Source organism: Pseudophryne corroboree, chromosome 5, assembly GCF_028390025.1.
Source record: "Pseudophryne corroboree isolate aPseCor3 chromosome 5, aPseCor3.hap2, whole genome shotgun sequence".
NCBI lineage: Eukaryota > Metazoa > Chordata > Amphibia > Anura > Myobatrachidae > Pseudophryne > Pseudophryne corroboree.
In genome coordinates, this window is record NC_086448.1 from 400,209,614 (window position 1) to 400,226,979 (window position 17,366).

Consider the following 17,366-nt stretch of genomic DNA (forward strand, 5'->3'; position numbering starts at 1 on the left):
AATAGGTTGGTTCAAGTGAAAAGCTGATACCACCTTAGGGAGAAACTGGGGACGAGTCCTCAATTCTGCCCTATCCATATGGAAAATCAGATAAGGACTTTTACATGACAAAGCCGCCAATTCTGATACACGCCTGGCCGAAACCAAGGCCAATAACATGACCACTTTCAACGTGAGATATTTTAGATCCACGGTTTTTAGTGGTTCAAACCAATGTGATTATTAAGAAACTCAACACCACGTTGAGATCCCAAGGTGCCACTGGAGGCACAACCGGGGGCTGAATATGCAGCACTCCTTTTACAATGTCTGAACTTCAGGTACTGAAGCTAATTCTTTCTGGAAGAAAATCGACAGAGCCGAGATCTGTATCTTAATGGAGCCTAATTTTAGGCCCATAGACACTCCTGCTTGTAGGAAATGCAGAAATCGACCTAGTTGAAATTCCTCTGTTGGGGCCTTTTTTGGCCTCACACCAAGCAACATATTTCCGCCATATGCGGTGATAATGTTTTGCAGTTACATCTTTCCTGGCTTGAATCAGCGTAGGAAAGACTTCCTCCGGAATGCCCTTTTCCTTTAGGATCCGGCGTTCAACCGCCATGCCATCAAAACGTAGCCGCGGTAAGTCTTGGACCAGACAGGGCCCCTGCTGCAGCAGGTCCTGTCTGAGCGGCAGAGGCCATGGGTCCTCTGATATATTTTCTTGAAGTTCTGGGTACCAGGCTCTTCTTGGCCAATCCGGAACCACGAGTATCGTTCTTACTCCTCGCCTTCTTATTATTCTCAGTACCTTTGGTATGAGAGGCAGAGGGGGGAACACATAAACCGACTGGTACACCCACGGTGTTACCAGAGCGTCCACAGCTATCGCCTGAAGGTCCCTTGACCTGGCGCAATATCTTTTATAGCTTTTTGTTGAGGCGGGACGCCTTCATGTCCACCTGTGGCCTTTCCCAATGGTGTACAATCCTTTGGAAGACTTCTGGATGAAGTCTCACATTCTCGGGTGGAAGTCGTGTCTGCTGAGAAGATCTGCTTCCCAGTTGTCCACTCCGGGAATGAACACTGCTGACAGTGCTAGCACATGATTTTCCGCCCATCGGAGAATCCTTGTGGCTTCTGCCATCGCCATCCTGCTTCTTGTGCCGCCCTGTTGGTTTACATGGGCGACTGCCGTGATGTTGCCTGATTGGATCAGGACCGGCTGGTTTTGAAGCAGAGGCCTTGCCTGACTCAGGGCATTGTAAATGGCCCTCTGTTCCAGAATATTTATGTAGGGAAGTCACCTGACTTGACCAAAGTCCCTGGAAGTTTCTTCCCTGTGTGACTGCCCCCCAGCCTCAAAGGCTGGCAACCATGGTCACTAGGACCTAGTCCTGTATGTCGAACCTGCGGCCCTCTTGAAGATGGGCACTCTGCAGCTACTACAGTAGAGATACCCTGGTCCTTGGAGACAGGGTTATCAGCCTAATGCATCTGAAGATGCGACCCGGACCACTTGTCTAACAGGTCCCCCTGAAAAATTCTTGCATGGAACCTGACGAATGGGATTGCTTCGTAGGAAGCTACCATTTTTCCCAGGACTCGCGTGCAATGATGCACCGATACCTGTTTTGGCTTCAGGAGGTCTCTGACTAGAGATGACAGCTCCTTGGCTTTCTCCTCCGGGAGAAACACTTATTTCCGGTCTGTGTCCAGAACCATCCCCAGGAACAGTAGACGTGTCGTAGGAACCAGCTGTGACTCTGGACTGTTTAGAATCCAACCGTGCTGTTGTAGCACTTTCCAAAATAGTGCTACCCCGACTAGCAACTGCTCCTTGGACCTCGCCCTTATAAGGAGATTGTCCAAGTACGGGATAATTAAAACTCCCCTTTTTCGAAGGAGTATCATCATTCCGGCCATTACCTTGGTAACACCCTCGGTGCCATGTACAGTCCAAACGGCAGAGTCTGGACTTGGTAATGGTAATCCTGTACCACAAATCTGAGGTACTCCTGGCGAGGATAGTAAATAGGGACATGCAGTTAAGCATCCTTGATGTCCCGGGATACCATGTAATCCCCCTCGTCCAGGTTTGCAATAACCGCCCTGAGCGATTCCATCTTGAACTTGAATTTTTTATGTATGTGTTCAAGGATTTTAAATATAAAAAAGGGTCACACCGAACCATGCGGTTTCGGTACCCCAAACCGTGTGGAATAGTAACCCCGTCCTTGTTGAAGTAGGGGCACCTTAAGTAAAACCTGCTGGGAATACAGCTTATTAATTGCCTCTAGCACAGCCTCCCTGCCTGAGGGAGTTGTCGGCAAGGCATATTTGAGGAAACGGCGGGGGGAAGACATCTCGAATTCCAGCTTGTACCCCTGAAATACTACTTGAATGAAACAGGGATCCACCTGTGAGCGAGCCCACTGATCGCTGAAATTTTTGAGACGGCCCCCCACCGTACCTGGCTACACCTGTGGAGCCCCCGCGTCATGCTGTGGACTCAGAGGAAGCGAGAGAAGAATTATGATTCTGGGAACAGGCTGACTGGTGCAGCTTTTTCCCTCTTCCCTTGTCTCTGTACAGAAAGGAAGCGCCTTTGACCCGCTTGCTTTTCTGAAGCCGAAAGGACTGTACCTGATAATACAGTGCTTTCTTAGTCTGTGAGGAAAACTGAGGTAAAAATATTTCTTCCCAGCTGTTGCTGCGGATACGAGGTCCCAGAGACCATCCCCAAATAATTCCTCACCCTTATAAGGCAGAATCTCTATGCGCCTTTTAAGGTCAGCATCACCTGTCCAGTGACAGGTCTCTAATACCCTCCTGACAGAATGGACATTACATTCATTTTGGATGCCAGCCGGCAAAATATCCCTCTGTGCATCCCTCATATATAAGACGACGTCTTTAATATGTTCTCATGTTAGCAAACTAGTATGTTTGACAGGGTCACCGACCACGCTGCAGCAGCACGCTCTGCAGGTTTCAGTCTAGTACCTGAGTGTGTAAATACAGACTTCAGGATAGCCTCCTGCTTTTTATCAACAGGTACCTTCAAAGTGGCCGTTCCTAAAACGGTAGTGCCACCTATTTTGACAACCGTGTGAGCGCCTTATCCACCCTAGGGGATATCTCCCAGCGTAACTTATCCTCTGGCGGGAAAAGGTACGCCATCAGTAACTTTTTAGAAATTACCAGTTTCTTATCATGGGGAACCCACGCTTTTCACACACTTCATTCATTCATCTGATGGGGGAACAAAACATTGCCTGCTTTTTCTCCCCAAACATAAAAACCCATTTTTAGAGGTTAATGTCAGAAATGTGTAACACATTTTTTATTGCCGGGATCAAGTCACGGATGTTTCTAGTGGATTGTGTATATGTCTCAACCTTGTCGACACTGGAGTCAGACTCCGTGTCGACATCTGTGTCTGCCATCTGAATGAGCGGGCGTTTTTGAGCCCCTGATGGCCTTTGAGACGCCTGGGCAGGCACGGGCTGAGAAGCCGGCTGTCCCACAGCTGTTACGTCATCCACCCTTTTATGTAAGGAGTTGACACTGTCGGTTAATACCTTTTACCTAACCATCCACTCTGGTGTCGGCCCCACAGGGGGCGACATCACATTTATCGGCATCTGCTCCGTCACTATATAAGCCTCCTCCTCAAACATGTCGACACAGCTGTACCGACACACCGCACACACACAGGGAATGCTCTGACTGAGGACAGGACCCACAAAGCCCTTTGGGGAGACAGAGAGAGAGTATGCCAGCACACACCAGAGCGCTATATAATGTGGGGATTAACACTATAACTGAGTGAATTTTCCCCCATAGCTGCTTGTATATACAATATTGCGCCTAAATTTAGTGCCCCCCCTCTCTTTTTAACCCTTTGAGCCTGAAAACTACAGGGGAGAGCCTGGGGAGCTTTCTTCCAGCTGCACTGTGAAGAGAAAATGGCGCCAGTGTGTCTGAGGGAGATAGCTCCGCCCCTTTTCCGCGGCCTATTCTCCCGCTTTTTTCTGGATTCTGGCAGGGGTATTTACCACATATATAGCCTCTGGGGCTATATATTGTGGTATTTTTGCCAGCCAAGGTGTTTTTATTGCTGCTCAGGGCGCCCCCCCCAAGCGCCCTGCACCCTCAGTGACCGGAGTGTGAAGTGTGCCTGAGTAACAATGGCGCACAGCTGCAGTGCTGTGCGCTACCTTGGTGAAGACTGATGTCTTCTGCCGCCGTTTTTCCGGACCTCTTCTTGCTTCTGGCTCTGTAAGGGGGACGGCGGCGCGGCTCCGGGACCGAACACCAAGGACTGGGCCTGCGGTCGATCTCTCTGGAGCTAATGGTGTCCAGTAGCCTAAGAAGCCCAATCCGGCTGCAAGCAGGCGAGTTCGCTTCTTCTCCCCTTAGTCCCTCGCTGCAGTGAGCCTGTTGCCAGCAGGTCTCACTGAAAATAAAAAACCTAAATCTATACTTTCTTTCTAAGGGCTCAGGAGAGCCCCTAGTGTGCATCCAACCTCGGCCGGGCACAAGATCTAACTGAGGCTTGGAGGAGGGTCATAGTGGGAGGAGCCAGTGCACACCAGGTAGTCATAAATCTTTCTAGAGTGCCCAGCCTCCTTCGGAGCCCGCTATTCCCCATGGTCCTTTCGGAGTTCCCAGCATCCACTAGGACGTCAGAGAAAGGATATTCTTACAAAGAAATAAGGATCAGATAAGGTTAGAGATAAAAATAATGTAAAAAAAAAAAAAAAAGGGGCAGACTAGATGGGCCAGGTGGTTCTTATCTGCCGACAAATTCTGTTTCTACAGCACACAGAATGAGCTGAAATTCACATTGTAGCACACAGTATGATCCGAAATTCACATTATAGCACACTGAATGAGCCGAAATTCACATTGTAGCACACTGAATGAGCTGAAATTCACATTATAGCACACAGAATGAGCCGAAATTCACATTATAGCACGCAGAATGAGCCAAAATTCACATTATAGCACGCAGAATGAGCCAAAATTCACGTTATAGCACGCAGAATGAGCCAAAATTCACGTTATAGCACGCAGAATGAGCCAAAATTCCCATCATAGCACACTGAATGAGCCGAAATTCCCATTATAGCACGCAGAAAGAGCCGAAATTCACATTATAGCACGCAGAATGAGCCAAAATTCACATTATAGCACGCAGAATGAGCCGAAATTCACATCATAGCACACTGAATGAGCCGACATTCACATTATAGCACACTGAATGAGCTGAAATTCCCATTATAGCACACTGAATGAGCCGAAATTCCCATTATAGCACGCAGAAAGAGCCGAAATTCACATTATAGCACGCAGAATGAGCCAAAATTCACATTATAGCACGCAGAATGAGCCGAAATTCACATCATAGCACACTGAATGAGCCGACATTCACATTATAGCACACTGAATGAGCTGAAATTCACATCATAGCACACTGAATGAGCCGAAATTCACACACACACACACACACACACACACACACACACACACACACACACTTACTTTAGCTTGGAGGGGAGGAGACATGGCATACACTGACAGTGACACCCCTATGCAGATAAATCACTCGTTTAGATGGACTGTCTATATACCCAACTAGAAGACAGCTGAGGGTGCTAAATCCGTCTGCAAAACTGAAGGCTTCCACATACCAAAGTAACTAGAAATCTACTTTTATACTTTCTCAGAAAAAAAGAAAATTCTGAAACAAAATCATGCAGCAAAAAAACAATGCAATGTGTAGGATTTAAGTTAGAATTTAATGTTTCTTTATACGCTTGCCAGACATAAAATAAATGAGTGACAATTGCACATAATATGAATGAAAAAACCCACTAACATAATCTCTACAGTGCATACCTAGAAAATGATGTGCATATGAATAGCTGGATAGTTTGTACAGGTTGAGTCTCCCTTATCCAAAATGCTTGGGACAAGAGGTATTTTGGATATGGGATTTTTCCGTATTTTGGAATAATTGCATCCCATAATGAGATATCATGGCGATGGGACCCAAGTATAAGCACAGAATGCATTTATGTTTTATATGCACCTTATACACACAGCCTGAAGGTAATGTTAGCCAATATTTTTTATAACTTTGTGCATTAAACAAAGTGTGTCTACATTCACACAATTAATTTATGTTTCATATACACCTTATACACACAGCCTGAAGGTCATTTAATACAATATTTTTAATAACTCTGTGAATTAAACAAAGTTTGTGTACATTGAGCCATCAAAAAACAAAGGTTTCACTATCTCACTCTCACTCAAAAAAGTCCGTATTTCGGAATATTCCGTATTTCGGAATATTTGGATATGGGATACTCAACCTGTATATAGAAACCATAAGGAAACAATTATTACATTCTCTGATGTCCTCCTGGCCACCACCTACTCATATTTTGTCCGCAGCAGCCAGCAGCATGAGGAGTCGGATGGAGGCCGGGTCCCGCCGCGGTATTGGGAACGGGGTGGAGAGCGGTGCAGCGCGGCGGGGGACGGGGAGAGAGAGAGAGCGTCCTGATGCGCGTACAGGGAGGAGGGGGCGTGGTCAGAACAGAGGCCGCAATGAGGAAGGCTAGTCAGATGCTTGGCTGCATTGGGAGAGGAATCAGCAGCAGAAAGAAAGAAGTAATAATGCCCCTGTATAGGTCATTGGTACGGCCTCATCTAGAATACTGTATTCAGTTCTGGAGGCCATATCTTCAAAAGGATATTAATACATTAGAAACTGTGCAAAGGAGGGCAACTAAAATGGTGCATGGCCTACATCACAAAACATACCCAGAAAGACTAAGAAATCTCAATATGTATAGTTTGGAGCAGAGAAGGGAAAGGGGGGACATGATAGAAACTTTCAAATATATCAAGGGTTTTAACAAAGTCCAGGAGGGAAACATTCTCCAAATGAAGAAAAGCAATAGGACACGAGGACATGCACTGAGACTGGAGGGGGGGAGGTTCAGGGGAAATTTGCGGAAAAATTATTTCACATAAAGGGTAGTGGACAAGTGGAATAGCCTCCCATCAGACAGTAGAGCAATTTAAACATGCATGGGATAGACATAAGGATATCCTTACAAAGAAATAAGGATCAAATAAGGTTAGAGATAAAAATAATATAAAAAAAAAAAAAAGGGGCAGACTAGATGGGCCAAGTGATTCTTAACTGCCGACAAATTCTATGTTTCTATGTATGCGCGTCAGGTTGCTCTCTCTCTCCCCTTCCCCCGCCGCGCTGCACCGCTCTCCACCCCGTTCCCAACACCGTGGCAGGACCCGGCCTCCATCCCGGTGACGGTATGTGTAGGCGGGCGTTCGCCCTAATCGCCCCCCCCCCCCCCCCCTGCTAAATCCGCCACTGACCCCCATGCAGCACTGATCACAATAATATATTGATAATTTTCAGACCTAGGGCCCATGTGGGCCTTTATCCAGACCTGGCACAACCTAAATGTAATTTGTACCAATAAAGCCCCTGCCTTGCTGTAGTAATTTATTAGATACAGTCACTAGTAGAATGTACCTAATGTTTAGCTATATTAAGGTTTAGTTCTATTAAGAAATGTACCTAAAGTTTAGTTCTATTAAGAAAATTACATTCCAGTTAGGTGCTTGGGGGGTAATTCAGAGTTGATCGTAGCAGCAAATTTGTTAGCAGTTGGGCAAAACCATGTGCTTCATTCCGAGTAGATCGCACGTAGCAACTTTTTGCTGCTCGTGCGATCAACCTGACGCCGCCTATGGAGTAGTGTATTTTAGCATAGCATGGCTGCGATTGCTTGTGCAGCCCTGCTATGCTAAAAAACTTTCAAGTAAAACAAGAACAGGGTCTGACCTACTTACCCTGTGCGACGAATCCAGAGACGAAGGTCCCGGTCTTGACGTCAGACATCCGCCCACCAAACGTATGGATCCGCCTGCATTGGACTCACCCTGCCTGGAAAACGGTGAGTATCCGCCCCGGAACGCCTCCTGCCTGCCTGTCTTCTTTCGATCACCGTTGCGATCACATTTATCGCTATGACGCACGTGTGCAATGCGTTCGCCACACATGCGCATTTCCGACCCTTTCGCAGTGCATCGAAAAACCGCTGCGTGCCAACGGGTCGGAATGACCCCCCATGTGCACTGCAAGTGTGGCAGATATAACATTTGCAGAGAGCGTTAATTTGCTTCTGTGCAGGGTAAATTCTGGCTGCTTTATTTTTACATTGCAATTTAGATTTCAGTTTAAACACACCCCACCCAAATCTAACTCTCTCTGCACATGTTATATCTGCCACCCCTGCAGTGCACATGGTTTTGCCCAACAAATTTGCTGCTGTGATCAACTCTGAATTAGGACCTTGGTTTTATACCACATGATGAAGTACTACGATGTGTAAGTATTTTTGATTTGCTATAAAAACATTTTATTAACCTTCTTTAGGTAGTTAAGGGGACAGATAAATATGCAAATGTATTCTCCACTTCTTGAGCCATTTACTTGCTGCATCAAGCACATATTTATTTGCTACAAATATTCACTATTCAAACACAGATGAAAAAACTGGATTCTTTATAATAAAAATACTGTCTGAAGTTGTAAACAATGCTAAAAAAAGGAAAACGTTACGCTCATGTCATTTGAAATACAGAAGTAAACATAATAGCTGTAGCATAGCAAGCACTTTTTTAAGGTTCATATTTCATCACTGAGCAAATGATGATGACGTACCTTTTTTCTTTGCACCTGCATAGCGATTGGAACTTGATAACTGCCTTATTAAACGACATTTACGAGCAAGAAAATGAGAAACCCATTCTGCTATCTCTTCTCCACAATCGTATGTGTGAACTCTACAGAGAATAACACCACTATTAATAATAGAACCCTTTACTTTATTAAATATTTTTAATAGCTTCTTTCAGATACATTTTCCTTGAGACGTTTTACCATACAGAAATGATCATCTCAATATATAATTTTTAAATATTTTAGTTTTAACCCGTGGCATAGCATTAGCCACCGCTGACCCCGCAGTTGCTTGGGGGCGCTGGCTGTGATGCTTGAATCTGCAGCATGACGACTGACAAGGATTATTCCCATTTGTGGGTGTCCATGACACCCATAGAGTGGGAATAGAACTTGTGGCAAGTGTAACGAGCCATTGAGCCCGCTGCGTGGCGAGCAGAGCGAGCCCTCAAGGGGCTTTCTTGTGCTCACCCCCCTCCTGCGCCGAGAAGTTGTGGCAAGTGTAACGAGCCATTGAACCCGCTGCGTGGCGAGCAGAGCGAGCCCTCAAGGGGCTTTCTTGTGCTCACCCCCCTCCTGCGCCGGCATTCTGCTGCCAGGATCCCGGGGTTGGTATGCTGACCGGCGGGATCCCCATCGCCGGTCTCCCAGCCCAACCCGTAATGGGCATTACGGTGTGTGGCATATTGTGTAATGGGCATTACAGTGTGTGGTATAATGTGTAAGGGGCATTACAGTGTTTGGCATAAGGGCCCTCATTCCGAGTTGTTCGCTCGCAAGTGAATTTTAGCAGATTTGCTCATGCTAAGCCGCCGCCTACTGGGAGTGAATCTTAGCATCTTAAAATTGCGAACGATGTATTCGCAATATTGCGATTACACACCTCGTAGCAGTTTCTGAGTAGCTTCAGACTTACTCTGCATCTGCGATCATTTCACTGCTTGTCGTTCCTGGTTTGACGTCACAAACACACCCAGCGTTCGCCCAGACACTCCCCCGTTTCTCCGGCCACTCCTGCGTTTTTTCCGGAAACGGTAGCGTTTTTTCCCACACGCCCATAAAACGGCCTGTTTCCGCCCAGTAACACCCATTTCCTGTCAATCACATTACGATCGCCAGAACGATGAAAATGCCGTGAGTAAAATTCCTGAGTGCATAGCAAATTTACTTGGCGCAGTCGCAGTGCGGACATTGCGCATGCGCATTAAGCGGAAAATCGCTGCGATGCGAAGATTTTTACCGAGCGAACAACTCGGAATGAGGGCCCATGTGTAATAGGCATTATGATGTGTGTGGCATATTATGTAATGGGCATTATGGTGAGTGGCATATTGTGTAATGGGCATTACAGTGTGTGGTTTAATGTGTAAGAGACATTACAGTATGTGGTATAACGTGTAATGGGCATTATGGTGTGTGTCATATTGTGTAATGGGCATTACAGTGTGTGGTTTAATGTGTAAGAGGCATTACAGTGTGTGGTATAACGTATAATGGGCATTATGGTGTGTGGCATATTATGTAATGGGCATTACGGTGTGTGGCATAATGTGTAATGGACATTACGGTGTATTTCTAATTACTCTGGTGGTTTTAACTGATATTGTTTATAACACATTTAAAGAACAACAGTACTTATTGAGGTCTTTAGACGGTGCATGTGCCCACCAGGTCTGCGCACTAGGTGGTGTATTTCCCCAGACAGGGGAAGGTTAGGAGGGGAGTGACAGGGAGGCAGCAGCATCTCTTCCCTTGCTCCCATCATCTGTATCCTACAGGAGATGCTCTGCCACTTACACTCAGACCCAGACTCATCCCTTATACAGCTGCTTTATGGCATGCATTGTTAGGACAGGGCTTGCTGTATAGCTGCTAGAGACATTGCAGTCTGTAACTGAGCATTACTCCTTGTACAGTATATGGAATACTGAAACAGAGCTTGCTGTATAGCCACTATAGACATATACAGTCCCTTGCTATGCATTGCACTATACATTTAAAACCACCTGTATATAATCTGTCCAGGGCCTAAAAGGTATATGATTTCTATGGAATGCAGTCCCAGCTACTACATTTTCTGGTGCCACCTAAGTATTTCTGATTCTATTTTTTTTTTGGTTAAATCTGTTTATTCCTTTTCACAGAATATTAGACATAATGCAAATAAACACAGTCAATGAACATAAGAGAAGATTAGCATAGAAATTTACACACATCATCATAATAAAGTTCAAAGTCACTAGTCTAGTGACCCAGAAGCAGAGGAGCTATACAAATATGCAATATCGTATACCAGTGCATTGATATTTCAGAAATATGCAAACATACAGGGTAGTCGAGTAAGCAGAAACTGGTAAGTCAACACAACAGGAGATGCGCACCAAACTAAAACACATATGTCATTAAAAAATAGTGTATATAGCCAATAAAGAACATTCTATGACTATATAATACAAAGCATTATATATTAGAAGAAAAAGAAAAAAAGAAGAAAGAAAAGAAGAAAGAGAAAAGTCAGGACAGTGAGAGTAGAGGAATGGGACATAGGGTCACACATGAGGAAAAAAGGGAAGGGGTGAGGGGGATTCCCTGTCTTCCAATTATTTATTATTTATTAAAGTTACTTATATAGCGCACACATATTCCGCGGCACTTTACAGAGAATATTTGGCCATTCACATCAGTCCCTGCCCCAGTGGATCTTACAATCTATTTTCCCTACCACATGTACACACACACACACACATTCACACTAGGCTTAATTTTGTTGGGATCCAATAAACCTACCAGTATATTTTTGGATTGTGTGCGGAAACCGGGGTACCCAGAGGAAACCCGCGCAAGTACGGGGAGAATATACAAACTCAACACAGTTAGGGACATGGTGGGAATTGAACCCATGACCTCAGTGCTGTGAGGCAGTATTGCTACCTATTACACCATCCGTACTGCCCATAAATTAGTACCTTATCATAAAATTACCAATTATCAAAAAAAGTCATATATTAGAAAAATGATGGGGGGGAGGGGGGGGGGGGGGGGGGTCAGAATGTGGAGTCTCCAAAAAGTCTTCCATGAAGAAACCATTTAGTTTGTTCAAAGACCTTAAAAATGTGGGTCTGTGTGGTCTGATCTCGTGAATTAATGTAGAGGCCCCACTTTTTATAAAAAGATTTGACACCGGTTTCTATATTAACCTGGCCGGATTTTCTATCAAACTATAATATCTGTAAAAGTTTGCCATGAACTTCCACAAGTGTACGAGAGGAGGCAGAAAGCCAGTGTGACAGAATAATTTTTTTGGAGTTTGTCACTAGAACAGTTAGAAACGGTAGGTATCGTCTTCTTTCAGGACCCAACTCCCATTCAGAAAAATTAGCACAGAGACAAGACAAGGGTGTTGCTATAACCCGAATATGTAGCAATTGGTTAATACAGTATATACCACCACTTTATGCCGAATCAGACCACACTCCCAGAACATATGATAAAAAGAAGCTAAACGTACATGACATTTGGGGCATTTCACAGATTCTGCGGGTGTAAATCTAGTATGTTGTGTTGGTGAGATGTAAGCTCTCTGCAGGGTATGGAGGTGGATCTCCTGCAGCTATGGGGAGGCCAAGAGTTTCAATGTGGATACATAGGGGCTAATTCAGACCTGATCACTGCTGTGCATTTTCGCACAGAGGGCGATCAGGTCTGAACTGTGCATGCGCCGGCGCCAGAGTGTGCCGGCGCATGCCAGAGATGCGATCGCCATCTCAGTCTAGCAATCGCTTCTGTCTGATTGACAGGCAGAGGTGTTTGCTGGGCGGGAGGGGATGGGCCGGAGGCGTTAGGCCGAAGTTTTGGGGGCGTGATCTAGGCAACGCAGGTGTGCCCAGACCGTGCGGTGGGTGGGCCGCGGTGGCTGCATAACTTCACACGCAGCCGCTGCGACCCAGAGAGTGACGGGTAGCTCCCTGCCAGCACGCAGGAGCTGCGCTGGTAGGGACCTACTCTTCAGGTACAAAAGCATCGCCGCCGTGCGATGCTTTTGTACCTGTGCAGGGGGAAACAGAGCCAGACATGCGGGGAGGACTAGTCCTGTGCTGGGCGTTCCCCCACATGTCTGTGAAAGTGATCATAGATGTGCTAAATTATTAGCACATCTACAATCACGTCTGAATTACCCCCATAGTCATCACTAAGTTGTTGGTGCTTGCGAGATGGGGTAAATCTTTGTGCCATTGAGTGAGGAGTCTATCCCATCTGATATCTATCGATGCAGACTTCAAGATTTAATAAATCTGTCTAATGCGTGTCGGACCAGACCTATGAACATTGAGTGACACCAGTAATGGATTAGGGGGGAGTGAGGCTACTTGTGATGTACCTTGAGAGCAATTGGCTGATTATAGGTAATGTCGGACCTGTAAGTACATGATAAAATGAGAGTGTGGAAGGTCAAATTTCTCTTATAAAACTGAAAATTGAATCAATGAGCCCCCCAGGTCAAACACTTTGGAGGAGTTCGTCAGGGCCTTGTCTTTCCAGACCAGGTAATTTGAGTTAATGAGTGATGGAGGAAATGCGGGGTTACCCCACAGTGGAATACATGGGGAAACCATAAAGCTGCATTTATATGTTTTGATTAAAGAAAGCCACATATAATAAAGATCATGAAAAAGGGGGTTATGAAGTATGTGAGCCAGAATAGAGGAATGTTTGGATAATAAGAGTGCCCCTGGAGAAAAAGGATTAAAGAGGGCCTCATACAATGCCAAGTCAGTAAAAAGTTCACTATCAAACAAGTCAGCAACACACCTGAATAAAGTGGCCAGTGAGTAGTCTGCAACACCTATCCCACCCGCCGATCTTGGGGCCATAAGTTTGTCTAGAGCTATGAATGCTTTCTTCCCCTTCCACAAAAACCTGGACACGATCCTACTTAATATCACATTTAGTAAGACTAATGGGGAGCATTTGCATTAAATAGAATAACTTCAGAAACAGTATACTTTGTAGGACTACCACGCTTCCTAAAACAGATAGGGGTAATAATTTCCAGTTGTCCAGTAACGCGGTAATGCGAGCCAGCATGGGAGTGAAATTTTCCTCATATTATCTAGTGAGATTAGCAGGAATCTGAAGGCCTAAGTAGGTAATTTTTGTATGGGTAATTTTAAATGAGAGAGAAGGGAGAAGTTAGTGGAGAGTGCGAGAAGAGGACCCTAAAGGGAGTAGTTCTGACTTGGTGCTGTTGATCTTGTATCCCACCCTATCTCCAAATACTCCAATCAAACCAAGAATTTCAGGGATGGAGGAAGCTGGGTCAGAAACAAATTACATATTGTCAGTGAAGAGGGCAAGATGCAGATCAACACCACCAACCCGGATCCCCTTAAATTTTTCAAACTTTCTCAATGCTATTGCTAAGGGCTCTACGGCAACTGCGAAGAGCAAAGGCGATAATGGGCAGCCTTGCCTCGTTCCTCAATGAATCAGGAAGCGAGCCGATAGAACCCCGTTACAGGATACTTGAGTCTGTGGCCCGGAGTATAGGAGATTCAAGAATTTAATGAAGGTATCAGGGAAACCGAATTGTGAAAGGTTATTGAACAGATAATCCTATTCAACCATGTTGAACGCTTTTTCAGCATCTAGGGAAAGGATGACAGGGAGATCGGAGGAGGGCAGGGAGTTGGAAGCATATATAGCAGACAGTACCTGTCGCACATTATTTTGTGTCGTCCCTCAAATGAAATCAGTCTGATCATTGGTATAATATGGGGTAGTAATAATTTGTTACGGATAGCTAAAATTTTGGCAAGCAATTTATAGTAAAGGCTTGGGGAGGACTTTAAATACAGCTGTGTTAAAGTGGGGAGGAACAGCATCGGAAGTTAATATTGTGTTCAAGACTTGTACAAGAGGGTCACCCAGGCGAGGGTGAAGAATCTTATAAAAACCAGCACTAAAGCCCGCAGACCAGGTGCTTTATCTCTACCAAACTGACCAATAACATGTTGAACTTCTTCATGTGAGACAGGGCTAAGGAACGCCTGGACCATCGAGGGTTGAAGCTGAGGAGCGGTAAGGTTAGCCCAGAAAGATGTGGGCTAAATTGAGTCAGTGGGAATAGAGGCAGAAGATGAGTGTGGAGCAGCTGAATACAGATCTTGGTAAAAAGACTTCATTACATCGGAGATCTCTAGATTACTGGTAGCTAAGGGACCTGAGGAGGTGCGCAGTGGGCGAGTGACCATGGGAGGGCGTGAACCGTTAAGCAGGTTTGTCAACAATTTCCTGGTTCGATTACCAAATTTATAGTATCTATAATTCACTGAGAAAAAATATTTATTGCCCATGAAGGACACAAATTCATCAAAGTGTGTTTTTGTGTCAGTATATAAAAGACGGTTATGGGGAGTTGGATGAGATTTGTATTGCTGATAGGTTGCAGATAAGGATCCCTGGAATTCCAGGTACTGGGAGGCATATTTCTGCAGTGGGGTACACTGGGGTTCCACAGGGATAACATTGGGGTGTAGAGTTGGATCTTGATCCGAGGCACCAACAGGCTAATAGCTTTGATTGTTGCCAGGATGCACAGTGCCGCCTCCTCTATAACCACGCCTCAGTGCACAGGAGCTTAGTTTGTAAGTTGGTGCCTAACAGGGAGGGCTACACTGAGCAGCCCTGAAAAAAGCTTTTAAGAAGACAGAAGACTTCAAGGGTAGCAGCATAGGCACTTATGTGCTATATGTCATTGTGACATGTCATGCTGCGGCTCCCTCACCTCCACCGGCGGTGCTGTATACTCCCGCTCCCTGGTTGCCGGGTACTTACAGCAGAGGACTCCGGTTCTTTTCCTAGGGCATACACACTTGCAGCTGCTCTCCAGGATCGCATGGCCGCATCAAGGGAGGAGATAAGAGGGTCCCCCAGACGGGACCTGCTGGAAATCACGATCCGGCGCGATCTTTAGGAGAAGAACTGCGCGCGCTGGCGTGGACACTGTGGCCGTACAGGGACCCCACTAGACCTCCAGGGCAAGGGCACAGCTCGGATTCTTTCATAATCCATTTTACTAAGGCCTGCAGTACCCAGTGGTGAAGTCCAGCAAGGGGATAAGGCTCTGACCTGTATCCCCTCCCCAGCCCCAGGCGCCATTTACTGCTAGTGTTCCCGCCCTGGAGCTGCTTCTCTCTGTCTCCCTCACTTCCTGTCAGCGTTTGGGCGCCATTACACACATACTGAGCTGACTTTGGGACTGCTGGGCAATGTCTTCTCTGTAAAGCCGCCTGCATAATCAGCGCTGTGCATTTACAGGACACTTAAGTAATCTACATGTCTTTAGACAGTGTTAGTTAAGAACAAGTGCATACATTCAGGGTGATTTAGCACAAGTACCCTGTGATATACATCCAGTCTTTACTGTGCATTTTTATATCTATATCTCTACATAGCTTTACTTAGTAGTGCAGTTACTTAGTATTGCCAGTCCAGTGCAGTTTTATTGTTATTTGTGATCATTTCTGCATAGTACATGTGGCTGTGTGTGTGTGCCAATAGCTGCTGTGTGATTTCCATTCCGTGTATCTCACATATACTGCTATCCCTATATTCTGTACCCTGAAGGGGGCTAAGTGCATCAGGGTTCTCATTTAATATAGTGTTTCACAGGATATACTCGTTTGGTATTTTTCTCTGTGTATTACAGTCACCATATACCTCTTAAATCCTCTGTGAGTGCTCTGCTGGCTGTCACACTATACAGGGGGATTTGTGTCAGGTACTTTGTCTGCTTATATTGTACTATTTCACCCTACAGTTATGCTTTCATTTAATGGCAGCTAAACAGGGTGATCATTCTATCACTGATCCTGCACCCTGCAGTGCTAATGCCATAGATGTCTCTGAGGAAAATATTGCAGCTGAGGGTTCAGGTACCGAGGGTTTTATACCCCTAAGTCAGTCTACAGCAACGGGGGCAAATCATGACCTGCCGTGGGCTACATTTTCTAATTTACTGACTACGCTGGTAACTAGATTTGCGCCCCCTACGGGATCTCCTGTCTCATTACAGCCACATATTGTCCCTGCAGTTAATCTGCCATGGGCAGATACTCTGTCCTATCAGTTATAGCAATTAAATCAGTCTTGGCTAAGCAAAATCATAACCCTCGCCCACCTAAGACCAAGAGGTCATCTAAGTGGGCCATTACTTCCTCACAATCCACATGTTTCAGATACTTCATCGGATGAAGATGGCACATATAAGCTGAACCAGGTAATTATAGACCAGTTAGTCTTACAGCTATAGTGGGGAAAGTATTGGAAGGTATTCTAAGAGATAGTATTCAGAAGTTCCTTGAAGTCAATAAGGTTATTAAAAGGAATCAACATGGGTTTATGAAGGACAGATCCTGTCAAACCAACTTACTTGGCTTTTATGAAACAGTAAGCACAAACCTAGATCAGGGTAAAGAGGTGGATGTAATCTTTTTAGATTTTGCCAAAGTGTTCGATACTGTACCACACATGAGACTTATTTACAAGCTACAAGAATCAGGGCTAGGAAGCACAATATGCACTTGGGTCA

General features: G+C 45.4%; 1 protein-coding gene across 2 annotated transcripts in view; it reads right to left on the reverse strand.

The window, feature by feature from the left end:
* The window catches only part of MOCOS (molybdenum cofactor sulfurase), a 1,370,999-nt gene that overhangs the window by 161,766 nt on the left and 1,191,867 nt on the right, over positions 1 to 17,366 (reverse strand). For both annotated transcript variants that reach the window (XM_063922731.1, XM_063922730.1), the window contains one exon: positions 8,759 to 8,880. In XM_063922731.1, the coding sequence (XP_063778801.1) occupies positions 8,759 to 8,880 (122 nt within the window). The remainder of the gene's footprint in view (positions 1 to 8,758; positions 8,881 to 17,366) is intronic.